This window comes from Mirounga leonina, unplaced genomic scaffold (assembly GCF_011800145.1).
Source record: "Mirounga leonina isolate KUSES-001 unplaced genomic scaffold, KU_Mleo_1.0 Mir_53, whole genome shotgun sequence".
Classification (NCBI taxonomy): domain Eukaryota; kingdom Metazoa; phylum Chordata; class Mammalia; order Carnivora; family Phocidae; genus Mirounga; species Mirounga leonina.
Genome location: NW_023270807.1, coordinates 11,929,632 through 11,943,728, shown reverse-complemented (window position 1 = coordinate 11,943,728; position 14,097 = coordinate 11,929,632). Strand labels below are relative to the sequence as shown.

The following is a 14,097-nucleotide window of genomic DNA, read 5'->3' as shown; positions in this document are numbered from 1 at the left end:
GATGACTTGCTTGCCGTCCACTGAAAACACTAAGTCACCTTCAGCAGCCTGCGGACAACAAGCTTTTCACACCTGAGCTCCACAGTGACGATCAGAAGGAAGCAGAACGGGTTCACTAAAAACCTGTCTCCTAGGGTTACCAAAGCCCTAGATTAGAAGATAGCTCACCTGTCCATTGCGCATCCTGACCTCAGCAAGATATATACCTTATCTCTAATGTGACCTATAGCCAGTTAAAAGGCCTACCAGAAAGTAGTTGTTGAGATGACTCACGGTCGGCTTTGAGAGAGATGCATAGTGGCAGGTTCAAGGGCATTATAATCCTAGTTATGTCCAGCACGTTCATGAAAGTCTCTTTAAAGAATTAGAAACCACCTTTCTAAGCCGCAAGATGAGACAAAGTTGTGAGGAATAGCCAACACACTGGGTGAAGCATCAGAACTATAAAATAACCCTCAAGGATGGAAAAAAGAGGTACAAGGGTGCACAGCACTGCATTTGGTCAAGACAGGATGGAGGAAGGTTGCCCTAAGAGCAGAGCGTTCCTTGGACTGCAAGCCACAGTGTGATGGGATGACAAAAGTTAACACAATCTTAAGATGCATGAACACAGTACTGGAAGACCCCTACTGCCCTGGTCACACATAGCTAGAGGACTGTGTTTTATCAAGGCAGCATCAGATGGAACCTCCAGCCATCATGTGAGGAATGGCTGAAGGAGAGGCCAAGAACTCCCATCTACCCTCAAGCTTTCCATAGGACACTCCTACCTCCTGCCTGACCTGAAACTTGGATTTCCCCAAATAACCTTTCCACTTGGCTCATTCTCCAAAGTCACAAGATGAGCCAACTCCTCTTCAGAAGTTCTTCCATGTTTACCATGACCTATGGACCTCCAGAACATTCCTCCTTATTGGTAATTGGCTCAATATCTTCCTTCTTTCCCTGACTTGTACCAAGTCCTACCAAATCCTAGGAGAGACTGTCATTCTCACTGATGATCCACCATACCAGAGCCCACCCCTATTACCAAACCACAGCCAGTGCAGGGGAGAAGCACATAACTGTGCTGGTTGGCTCTTCCAATTATCTCTATCCTTAGCCGGCTCCTCAGCGATGCTCGGCCAAAGTCATTTTCCTTTCCCATCATTCACCTTGATGACTGTTCCAAACATTTACCATTCTTCTTAACCCTCTCCCCTCTGCCCTCACCTCCTCTCTACCTGAAACTACCTTGTCAGATTTCACCTTCCTGGGACACTGATTTTAGCTCTGAGAGTTTCTGAAATCTGCTGGTGCCTAAGTTTCTTGGATTCTTCAGTGATATCCGTCTTTTAAATACTGCTACCACTAACTGTTCTGAAACAGTCAAAAAGCAAATCTTTAGCCAAATAAACAAAGCCCTAGAAAAATATCTGACGGTCTTACATGAAAGGAGGGACATACAGTTTTATTCCTGGAGTATTTCTGCACGTATTAAAATGAGGAAATGGAATCAAAACACTTTCTAAACTGATAATATTTGTAATATATTGTTGTTACTCTTAATATTGCACAGTACAATATACACCAACTCTCAGTTTGAAGTCCTGGTGCCCATCAGTGATTAAACATCAAAATGTACCACAAGAGCATCCGCTATATCAAATTGTATGCCTGATATGCCCCTCTCCTGGGCTGGCCTTGTAGGGTGAATATTTCATTCAAAGCTAGATTCCTATTCTGATTATTTTGCCTACAGTCCATTGCAAAAGGTAAAAAGGGCCAAGAAAGTTCCCCAGGCAACTAGTGAAGAGGAAAGACACGCATGTGTCCATGTACACATATACATATGTACATGTCTCTGTATGTCTGTATTACATGTGCACATATATGTGTGTATGTAAAGCTAAAACCAGATATAAAACCAAACAGAGAAAGAAAATGCTCTAGAAATGAATGAAAGAAAGAAATCAAGAGTTCCTCTGGGCAAAGACCCAAAGATAGGCTAGAAACAGTCTTGGGGAAGGACAAAGCGAGGCATTATGTAGATGGATTCTTCTTACCACAATTAGGTATTAACTATGCATCTTCTAGTCCAGATAGGAGGAAATTACAAAGGTTAGTTTTTGGAACTCAAGAAATTCATTTTTCTTGGAACATTGCCCCTCTCCATTTTTCTAAAAGCATAATGAAGCCACAGCATCTTCAGTTAATAAGGGAATTCCTACTGACAGAAGTCTAGAAATCAGCTTTATGAAGCTGATCTAAGGACGCTGCTAACAGGCTAAGAAACAGCATGACATACTGACCACCAGCTTTCCACGGGGTCTCCCTGAGCCTTATTCTTCAAAGCCAGCACAGGATGAACATGAATTCTGCTCTTCTTCCTAAGGTGCCTTCCGGAGCTGAATGGATGGGCAATTACACATAATTTGTACTATTTTCTCATAAGGACGGTAACCAGTGACCTCCTCTAAAGAGATTTCCAGCTCACAGATGTGCACGGCAGCAGCAAATTTACTTGGCTATCCTGCTCAAACCATCTCAAAGGAAGAAGATGGGACAGGACTTTCTGATAACTTCAGAAATTAAACAAGAGCACCACCAAAGTAAAAGAACGGTACTTTCAGCCTTTCAACTGAATGCGGTGATTGCAGTTCTTTCAGATGCGAGATGCCTACAGGTGAGTAAGACCATGGTGGTCATAAAGCGTGAAACCTCGCTTATCTCCCCCACTCTCTACACCGCACCACCCTCTCACGCTGATAGCACCTGCGGTCACTCTTCCTGCTAACGGTCCCCGGGCCTTGCTCTCCCTTACACTCACAGCCACCGCCCACCACCCCCCAACCCCATGCCCATGTCACCTCCCACCTTGTTTCACATTAAAAGGAAAGGATTATGCTAGTCAGTGTTTCAGTGTGAGCACAGTGGACTCAGGCCCAGGACAGCCAAACATACACAGCCCAAGCTCAGCTGGCCCACTTGGCTGAGATCCTCTTTGCATTTAAAGGTGCGTTGTTGGCCAAGGCAATAGGGAATCAGACCAGAGTTGACTTCAGTCAATGTAACTGCTGATAAGATTACTCCTCTACATGATGCCTGGCCAAGCTGCTTTTTGAGATATTTCTAAAAGTGTTACCCTGAATATATACTCACATAACTGTAATTTAATCATTAAAAACAATTTTATTGCACTTTAGAGCATAATTCAGATACTACTAACGCATCCCTTTTATGAAAATATCATCTCTGGGGATTCTAAATACTATCCAATGGGGAGAAAGGAAAGAAATTAGTCCCTTAGGACACATATCACTGAGATTGTCAGCAATATGGCCGACTTGATAGGGATGAGGGTAACTGCCTACTAAGAATGTGGAGCTCACAATCGACTATAATGGCTGAAGAAGCTTTTAGTGAGTCATGTCTCAAAGAAACAATTTCTTCCACCTGTAAGATATGTCCTTTTCAGAATTGTTTTAAAGCTTCAATAAGAACTTCATCCAAAACTAGTTCGTTAGTGGGGAAGAACGACATAAATGAAAGTCGGCAGGTACAGAAATGGGAGGAAACACCCATGACAGAAGCATGCTTCAGCCTCCCAAGAGTGCACAGTGGTTAAGGAGCATGGGACCCTGAAGCAATGCACATCTGGCTTCCATTCCTGTATTCACCACTTCCTAGCTGTACGTGGGACCTTGGGCAAGGTATCTAAGGCATCTGGTCTCTCAGAACCTCAGCTTTGCCTAATGATGCCGCCTACCTCACAGAGCTGTGGTAAGGAGCATATGAACTGACCTCATTACAGCAATGCCTGGCACACAATATGCATTCAGTAAAGGGTAGCTAATAATAGTTCAATCAAATAGGTACTAGGGTGAGGATAATAATGGGTCACACTTCCTGAAGAAGTCAATGACCCATTCATTCATTCATCACCAAACCAAACTCACAAAGCAATAGGCACTGTATAAGACAATGGGGACACAAAGGTAAATAAAACATGGCCCTAAACTTTAAAAGCTCAAAGTCTGATGAAGGAGACAGATGTGTAAACAGATAATTGTCACCAAGGGGACCAGGAATATGGGAGCCTTAGGCTCAGCGTGGGTAGGCTGGAAGAAGCCTGACAGAGATGCTGGCATTTGATCTGAGTCATAAAGAAATAAGAGAAATGCTACCATCCTTAACTCTCTCCCGAGCTATCGCAGCAGCTTCCCAAATGATGACCCTGTTTCTACCATTGCCCCTTACAAACCACTCTTCACACAGCAACCAAAGTGATTTTTAAAAAGCATGTAAATTAGACAATGTCATTCTCTTGCTTCACATCCTTTAAGAGCACCCCACTGCAATCAGAACAAAACCCAAGCTCCTTACCAGGTCCCCAAAGACTCTTCGTAATCCATTCCCTGCCTGCCTTTCTGTATTATTTCCACCTACACGGACCTTCCTGCCCCTTGAGCCCACCACGGTCACTGCTTCCTGAGAGCCTTTGCATGACTTTTCTATGGCCTGAAATGCTGTTCCTCATGATCTTCCGAGTTCTTCAAAGAACAACGTCCCAACTTTCTAATCAAAATTACCTTCTTCCTTCCCTAAGTTGCTCTCTAATGCATTACCCTATTTAATTTCTCAATGCATGGTGTTATCTGAAATTATCCTGTATGTATGCTTATTTATCCATTTACAGACTATATCTAGCACAAAAATGTAAGCTCCTTGTCAGCAGAAACTGGGTCTATCTTGTTCACTGAATGCCTGGCAGGCAGTAAGCACTCAAATACTTTTTGAAAGAATGAATAACAGAACAGCAGAATGCCCACCCCAAAGGTTAGATGAATGTCCCAATCCACCAAACCCTAAGGGCTAAGTCTGCTTTTTATCATTTGCTTGTTTTAGGTGTAGCTCACCCACCCACAAAGTACTGAGTTTAAAATAGTGATTACCTTGAGTAATATCTCCTAACATAATATCCCTCCTCCTCTGCTATCACCACATTCTGAATCCAAAGAAGTAGCCATTTGTGACAGACTAGGTGTTTCCTAGCACCCAGAGACAGGCACCAGATGTCTGAAAGATTAAAAAAAAAAAATTGTACAGAGGAAGGAAGCAACTTCCTCAGGAAGCCATAGGAGGCCCTGGGCCCTCAGATAGAACATCAGCCATTCGTGACTAGGACAGAATGACACCATGAGACAAGCATTGCAAAGAAGTCAGCCCACTGCATGGCTGGGACCGTTAGCCCCGCAAGAGACAATGGAGAACACAAATATGAAACACTAAATGCCTATCACTTCCTCAGTTCATGACTTCTAACTTCACGTCACCCCTTTTCTGTTGGCAAGTGGGAGAACCAGCAGCAATCATACAACCACGATCATCATCTACAGTCTTGAGGTAAGAGCTTGAGATATCAAGGGGGCCAAACCAATGAGAGGTGACAAACATCTTTATCCAAAGGATTCCATGAACTAAAATGCTGAGGTGACATCCTGCAAAGAAGTTACAAAATCCATTATAGGTAAGGCTCGTAAGTAGAATTTAAAATTAATAATGCAATTATGTAGATCCTACACTGGAATGAAACCAAATGGTTTAACTATGTATTATACTGAAATGTGATTTCTGCCATTATTGTTCATCACCAGGGAACAATGGCACCCTGGGACAGGAAATTAGAAACAGTTATTGCCAATAACGCATGACATCCCAGCCCTTCTTATACAGATTTCTTCTCATCTAAACTTTAATTTAGGGGCACCTGGGTGGCTCAGTCGGTTAAGCATCTGCCTTTGGCTCAGGTCACGATCCCAGGGTCCTGGGATCGAGTCCCTCATTGGGCTCCCTGCTCAGTGGGGAGTCTGCTTCTTCCTCTCCTTCTGCTCTTCCCCCCAACTCATGCTTTCTCTCTCATGCTCTCTCTCTCTTTCAAATAAATAAATAAAATCTTAAAAAATATAAAAATATAAAAATAAACTTTCATTCACTCAACAGTTCACGAGATGCTACCACTGTGCTAGGCACAAACCAAAATAAATCCCCGTAATATATCACTCAAAGAATCTGCAGTCTAGCAGGGTAGGAAAAAATGTGGAAGCTGTAAAATTAGGCAATCTCAACTAAAGCTTAGAGGATGGCTAGGCAGCCTGTAGACAGAGGTGCCAAGACTCTTTCCTAAAGAAGCTAACAGTGACCTTGAAGGATAGATGGCACCTTTCAGCAAACAGTAACCACCGGAGGATGAACAGCCTAAGTAAGGGGGTACAGAGAGAAGAACGTGTCCTCAGAGAACAACTACCTTATCATCTGGGGAGAGGATGTGGCTGTGCAAGAGCTGGGAAGGATAGTTCTGCCTTCAATTAGACTTTAACCCAAGGACAGAGCACTTTGCTTCTCCCCCATCCCATATTACCTAAGACCCAATTCTCTACATGTGGTAAGGCTCTAATTCATACTTACTAAATAAATAAGACAATTAACCCAGAGAGAAAAAAAAATGAAATTGACTCAACTCACTTGGAAGTTGCTGCTGCTATGGATGTTCTTGGTTCTCTTACTCATCTGAGTCATGGTAGAACCGTGCACACTCTTGGTTACAGGTAGAACCTTGTATTATGTCACTGACAATACAGGAACATGGAGAGAAATTCCATACGGCTGGGAGTGGGTAGGCGTGGCGTGTGTGTGTGTGTGTGCGCGCGCGTGCGCGCCAATGTGCAAATCGGGAAGGCTGGAGGAAGTTGTTGGGCCCAATACCTTGTGAATGTTAGAAAAACGAGAAGACCGATCTAGAAATCAATTATACTGGTGCTGTCATCCCAAATGCAGAGCTAATTCTCTCATGGTTTAATTTCAGAAAGCTTTTGGTACCTAGAAATACAACTGTTTTATATTTTCATTTTTAGAAATACATCCAGTGAATATATAAATATTATTTGTAATTGATGATGATGGTGTTGCAGCATGGTATTGTATAAGAAAAAACATACTGTATCAGGAGTCGAGAGCCCTAATTCTGCTCTGTCACTAACTTGATGTAGAACTACAGACAAGAAGCTTGACTTTCCTGAGCCTCCCTACAGGGAGGAGGATGACGAGGAGCACTGAGCCCAGTCTACGGAGGCAGTCACGACCTGATCTGCCCAAGCCCTCTCCTACACTTCCTCAGAGCGCTACTCTCTGCACTTACATCTGCTGCTAAACGGGAGATCCTCTTCGCCATTCTTACTGGCCTCTTGGTTAATTGTATCTAAGACACCTTCAGTTTCTAAAATGTCCTCTGGTTCTTTTTTTATGATGTCATCTTTAGGTTTGAGGGCAAAGCCTTGAGAAAAGCGTCTTCTTAAGTGGATCTAGCAACACCCGGTTTTCAAAGGCCATTTTGAAAGCATTCGTCATTCGCCAAATGTAATAGGCAGTTAAGGATGAGATTACAGGAATCAAACATTTAAAGAACCCAGGGATTGCCAAATCATAGAATATGTATATTTCTCATATATATATATATATTTTTAAAGATTTTATTTATTTATTTGAGAGAGAGAGAATGAGAGAGAGAACACATGAGAGGGGGGAGGGTCAGAGGGAGAAGCAGACTCCCTGCTCAGCAGGGAGCCCGATACGGGACTCGATCCCGGGACTCCAGGATCATGACCTGAGCTGAAGGCAGTCGCCCAACCAACTGAGCCACCCAGGTGCCCCTCATATATATTTTATTAGCCACCATAAGTCCCTTACAAATCATATATAAACACTTTTATATATGTATCCAAATGTTTCCATACACACATATGGTCTAAAGATTACTATAAAAGGAGAGCTATTTATGGACCTCAATCAAAGATCTGAAGCCCACTACTTCAAATGCAGTAGCACCTAGAGCTACAAGCTTCACATTCACAAATTAGTGTGAGTTTCAGCCCTGCATTTTTATCAAGGACATATGTCCAGTAAAGGCACTAACCTTTTGATTCCTACATATCAACATTTAGAGACTCATTTAGGCTAATACATGGCTATTCTTCACAGAGTTCTAATGTTCTTCTCTGATGCAGAACTCTGGTTCTCTTTAGTGTTTATTTTTATAATTCTGCATTATTTTTTAAATATATACTCAGGTATACCCTTATATTCATACTAATACATATATATATACCTACAGAATCCTACTCTAAGTAAACATCCAAGAAGACATATACCTAATATGGGCAGGAGAGAGAGAGAGGTAGGTCATTCCATTTATAAACGATTATGTTTATAAACCATTAAGGACACTCAACACCTAACCACTATCGACCAAAACCTAACCATTAGAACAGATCCACGTTGAGAGTTTACTGTACATTTTGCTTTGAGTTATTTTCCCTCCATTCTAGTCCACCCCTGCCAACAACAGAAACTAGATGACATGACTAGGTGACATCAGCTCTCAATACTTGTGATCAGCAAATTAAAGATCTGTGATGATTGACACACTCCTCTGTCACCATGACCTAAAAGCCATCACACTAAAAGCAAGATCTGTTTTTGCACAAGTGGGGTAGAAAAAAGAGAGAGAGAGAGAGAGAGAGTTGGGAGTCTCACTGCACCAAATGTGAATGATTAGTTTGCAATGCAACGCTGGAGTTAATTTTTAAGAAGAAAGGTAGTAAGCAGCTGACTAGAATGTAGTATCAAGAGAAATGCCGCATTAGGACCCGGAGCTAAATGTGAATCAGCAGCCAAATCTGTCTGCCCGATGAGCCGCTCATTGACCTGGCCGTATACCCACCCATCAAGGCTTCCTGTTAGCCCTGGGCAATCGTCAAGCACACTTAATGCAATAGTTATCCGCGTAAGACATTTAAGCCCAAAGCTGAGACAGTAACACGAATTTCCTAATAGTGAGGGTGTGATGCTCTCCCCTGCGCCACCCGGGGCACGGTCCAGAAACTTGTGACAAACAGTCTCCCAGAGAGCATAGTTATTACCATCTGCCCGGGTGCAGCACGACAATGCTCCAGAGTGCAGCATCAGCAGCGACTTCCCCCAGAGTTCATCCCAAAGTTACTGCACACTGGCATTTGTTTTTTATTAAAAAAAAAAAAAGAAGAAGAAGAAGAAGAAGAAGAAGGCCCGTAAGATCCTTCACGGCTTGATTCCTTCATAATAATAAAGCCATTTCACAGCCCAGGAGTATTGCCGTGAGTCCGTCTCACGCGGCAGCCCCTCACCCCCAGCCTGCCGGAGCGTGTGCAGGTGAAACCTAGGAGTCTGTCTTACCTGTAATCTGACTCTGTCCTTGTGGATTAAAAGGACTTGGTGCAGAGTTCAGGGAGGGCCGTGGGTTCTGAGGCGGGACACCTACTCTCATACTGGGATGAGGAATGCGCCCTAAATCACTGAGGCGGTCAGAGAACAAACTAGGTTTAGAGTCATCAAGCTTCTGTCTGTGCCCTGGAAACAGCAAATCATAAAATAAAAGCATATTAATTAGCTGAACAATTGACCATACTAAATAGATATGTGAACATACATACTGGGGGGTTTGAGCCAAGGAATCATCAATATTGATATTTATACTGAAATGTCTCTATTATGCCTTCCATTTTAAGCAGCTTTATAAGCATCATCTGGCGGCAAGCGTTCCTACCCCTGGTCTACGAATGGAGAGCTGAGGGTCCCAGAGGGTGACTCAGAGTCGAGCATCAGTAGCGAGGCCAGGACGCTGGAACTCTGGAGAGACTCTCTGGGTGCCTCCTCTCTTGGTGACGGTGGGAAAGGTAGTTGTGTGCTGGGGTGTGTTTGCTTGTTTCACGAGGGAGGAAACTTCCCCATGGTTCAGAGAGTCTGTGCATGTCACACTTATTATCCCAAAATTGGGGTAGAAACAGAGACAAACACATTTGTCAAAGGGAAATTTCCAAGATGACCATAAGTGACTTTTCTTTTTTTATGTTACAACTACACCTCACTGTGACTCTTCTCTGAAAAATTAAAACCAAACCTAGAACCCCTTTAAGAGGAAAAAATAGAAATATAGTCAAGGAAACTCAAGTTCTCCAGGGGAATCTGGATATTTTGTGAGACCCTAAAACCTAAAAGCATATGATAAACTATGTTAAATCAGAGCGAATGTTTTTTGATTCTGTATAAGAAATTGAAAAATACCCTTTGGGTTACCATGTGAATGTGAGAATCCATTATTTAAAAAAAAAAAAAAAACCCAACTTTGTCTCTCTTCTAGTTTATTCAAGTCTAAAATCTAAGGACATTCTAGATATTAAAGAAATATGCAAATTAAAATATAACTAAGGTCCTAAGGCTTTTTGAAAATCATGAAATCATTCTCAGCAAGTCTTGGTGCAAGTATAACAGAAAAACCTCTGAATCTTGGTGCTACATAAGTTAAGTGCACATCTGTGGAGTGGCACAGCGGTGGACAAACATGATAACACCTCATACATGAATGGAAATATACTACAGATTCCTTCTTCCATATTCTGTACTAGAATGAGGCCTTAGTATGTTACCCCAACATACTCTAACTGAAACTGAAGCTGATTCAAAGAAAAGCCATTAAAGGGCAACTGGGTGGTTCAGTCGGTTAAGCCTCCGACTCTTGACTTCATCTCAGGTCATGATCTCAGGGTCGTGAGATCAAGCCCCGCATCGGGCTCCGTGCAGGGCAGGGAACCTACTTGAGATTCTCTCCCTCTCCCTCTGCCCCTCCCCACCCCCACACATGGTCTCTCTCTCTCTCTCTCTCTCTAAAAAAAAAAAAGAAGAAGAGCCATTAAGGTGATAACTGGAATCAGAATTTGCCCTTTGAAGAAAAACTAAGGGAATGAGGATTATTATCCATAAAAGAAAAAAAAAAAAAAAAAGCCCAGGAGGAGGATTGTTAAGAGCCTTTGAGAATGAGGAGGTATATTCCATGGGTAGCGAGAACACCTCATCTTCCTCTTGGTACAGGACAAGAGGAATCTATGAGGAGAGGGTTAAGGTGAACATTAGAATTCCCAGCTATAAGCTGTCTTCATAAGACAAATTCCTTATTTTATTTGCCCCAAAATGTATTTTCCTGTCTCCTTTTTCATTGCCTACACAGCCCAAAGAAAACAGACAGGAAGCCAAGGCTTGGTAATATGAGTGTAGCTGTCTCCGCAGCCAAACATGTTCCAAATAGGCCCATTAACTGAAATGCACCCACCACCCTATTTCCTGCCAGCGTCAGTCTGGGGCATCTGCTGGAACGAGGGACAGGGAGACCAGGAGAAAAAGTGGTCAGGGAAAGTCATTGTTTTTTATGCTGCTTTCCCCGTTGTTTAGGACTTCTTATCCGGATTATGAATAGATTTTAGAACTCAACGGGGCCTTTAGAGATGACCCCAACAGCCCCCAGACCGCCAGCAAGCAAGGTGCTCATAGACAAAGCAACTCAGTAAGGCCTGCGGAGGTCAAACAAGGAGCCTGTGGTCTTCAGCCATTGGCCAGCTCAGCCTGGACGGCACACGGTTCCTGTCCTAGCTGAGCAGCTTCCCACTCATCGTGTGGCACCACCAGGGCTGGCGTTCTCACTCGATCTTCCCTCCCTCTCACGGCTGCCATGGAGGACTGAAAGTCTCCCAATCGACACACAGAAACACCTAAGAGCTAAGCCCTGTGTGGTGCCAAGGCTGGTTTTCAACGCAAGCAGAAGCAGCCACGAGGATTCGATTACAAAGTTAACAGCTCCCCCATTACCCCACACAAACTTCCATCAGCGCATCTTGCTGGGTCTAACTAGTTTCACAACTGGGGAATTATACAGCACTTGTCCCTGTCAGATCCATGGATTCTGTTCCTCACACACATACAAAAAAAGAAGTATTGGTGTGGTGTTGATACAGCTGTAAACATTAACAAGAGAGCTTATGGAATTGTCCCTGGAAGTTATTTTTTTTAATAGGCCACATTTTTGGAATGGCAGATTCCCTGAGGGCTAAGGAGAGGGCTACACGATCTTGCATGGCTCCTCTAAACACTGGGACTTTATGTGGGCTCTGGGTCACAAGTAAACTTCATAAAGCCTTGCCTCTGCTTTCTACAGCCGTTTCCCTGGGCTTTCCTGGAGACCGTATGAGATGTGAGCTCAGCATACGGATGGGTGAGTACGCTTTCTTTTCCTCTTAGCCCAAGGCTTCAGGGAAGCCACAGGAGGTTGTAGGCGAGAATAAAGGACCTGAAGCAGCACTGCTAAAGTACGAAAAATGTAAGAGCAGGTGAAATTTTAAAAGCCTCAATGACCTTCTGGAAATTACCTTCAAACACGAGCTACCAAGTATCTACAGACACCTAGCATAATTCAAGGAATATCTGTCCGTGGCTGCGTACATACAAACAAAAGGATGCGTTTTTCCTTGTAGATGTCGGCCCCTTCATAGCCACCACCACAACCACAACAATATTCTTACAGCACAAGGAAGAACAAAAGCTGAACAGGTTCTTCATCTTTCAACCATGACAAACACCGGCTACCACTAAACCACATCAGGGTTAGCATGCGAATTATGGGCTGAAAGAAGGCGTTCTTCAGTCCTCCACACTCAAGGAGTCGCTTCAGAAATCGAGAGCATGGAAGACAAGGGCACACTGAGTTAAATCAAAGACAGGGGACTCTGCCATGGTACAGGGAGAACTGAATGTCAGCCGAAGGGCCGAAGAGTGTGTCTTCCAAACAGGAGGAAGGTATAAAGAATGGGAAACTTTCTCCCTTGGGCAATGGCTCTTCCACTCCAGCTAGATAAGAAAATCCTCCGGGGAGCTTTGAAAAATATAGATGTCCAGACCCCACATAAGCTCAATTAAATCAGAATCACTGGGAAGTGGGTCCTGGGGAGTTATTTTGTACAAGCTTCGAGCATGACCTGGTGTGTAGCCAAAGCAGAGGACCACTGCCCCAGATGACCTCACCATCCCACCTACTCGATGCCACCTGTTTGCTCCAATGACACCCCCATTTCCGAGGTAAGCTCTGACCTCCGTCCTGAGTTCCAGGTCTGTAGGTCCCACGGCCTACTGGACTCTCCCCTGGGAAGTCTAAAAGATACCTTAAATGCACTATATTTAAGACACAATTCTTGACTCTTCTTGCCAAAGAACCCTATTCCTCTCTAGGAGTACCCTCACCTCAGTAAGTGGCACTGGCCAAAAACTTAGACATTTTCCTTGATTTCCCCTTATCCCTCACTCCTCACATTCAATCTATTACCAAGTCTTGTCATTTCCATCTTGAAAGTATATCTCAAAGCCACTTAGTGCTCTCACTTCTACTGGTACAACCCTAGTCCAGGACCCCATCATCTCTCTCTGGGCATCTGACATGGTCTACTTGCACTTTCCCATCCCAAACCTCTCCATATTCCCAAAATGCTCTCCCCCCTATTTCTCTGTAGGGCCCCCTCCTTCTCACTCCTGCAACCTCACAGTGAACACCACTTCCTATGAGAGGTCTTGCCTGCCTACTATACCCAGAGCAGGTTTCCTCCGCCTTGAGCACACCCAGCCTTTATATCTTTTATGGCTATTACCACAATCTGTACTTATCTTGTGTATTTGTCTCCTCTGCAGGATAGAAGCCCCATGAGGATGAGTGCTCTGTCTTGTTTAAAGTTGTACCCTTACTTAGTGCCTGCCATATAGTAGGTGATCAACAAATATTTATTCAATGAATGCATGTTCTCCTCTTCTAGATAAATGTCCTGGTGGAGAGAAAACTTTCTGGCCCAGGATATCATAGTATAATGCTATCTTTCCTCCCCCCCAGAAAAACCCTTCTTTTATTTGGCAATCTAGTGAATCCAGTGGGCAAAGCCTTTCTTTAGAGACCAGACCTTATTGGTGCTTGCTAAGAAATTTCCCTAAAGGACATTCATTTAAGTGAATGGTTAATTGCTTGCTTTCTGAAAAAGCCCTCACTTAAAATTCTTCAGCACTGTTGCAAGTCATTTAGAATCAGAGCACTGAAAGGGACAACAGAAATCATTCTGACTCTACATTTCAGAGCACTGTACTTCTTTTATGAATAAGGACCCTGAATCCCTGAGCAGAGAAGTGACTTGCCCAAAATCACAGTTAGTGGCAGGACTA

General features: G+C 43.5%; 1 protein-coding gene across 4 annotated transcripts in view; it reads right to left on the bottom strand.

Annotated features, from left to right (window-relative positions):
- The window catches only part of RUNX2 (RUNX family transcription factor 2), a 124,455-nt gene that overhangs the window by 48,516 nt on the left and 61,842 nt on the right, over positions 1 to 14,097 (bottom strand). For 2 of the 4 annotated variants that reach the window (XM_034991611.1, XM_034991612.1), the window contains exon 4: positions 9,250 to 9,423. The exons of the other annotated variants lie outside the window; for them this stretch is intronic. In XM_034991611.1, coding sequence (XP_034847502.1) covers positions 9,250 to 9,423 — 174 coding nt within the window. The remainder of the gene's footprint in view (positions 1 to 9,249; positions 9,424 to 14,097) is intronic. 4 annotated transcript variants of the gene reach the window in all.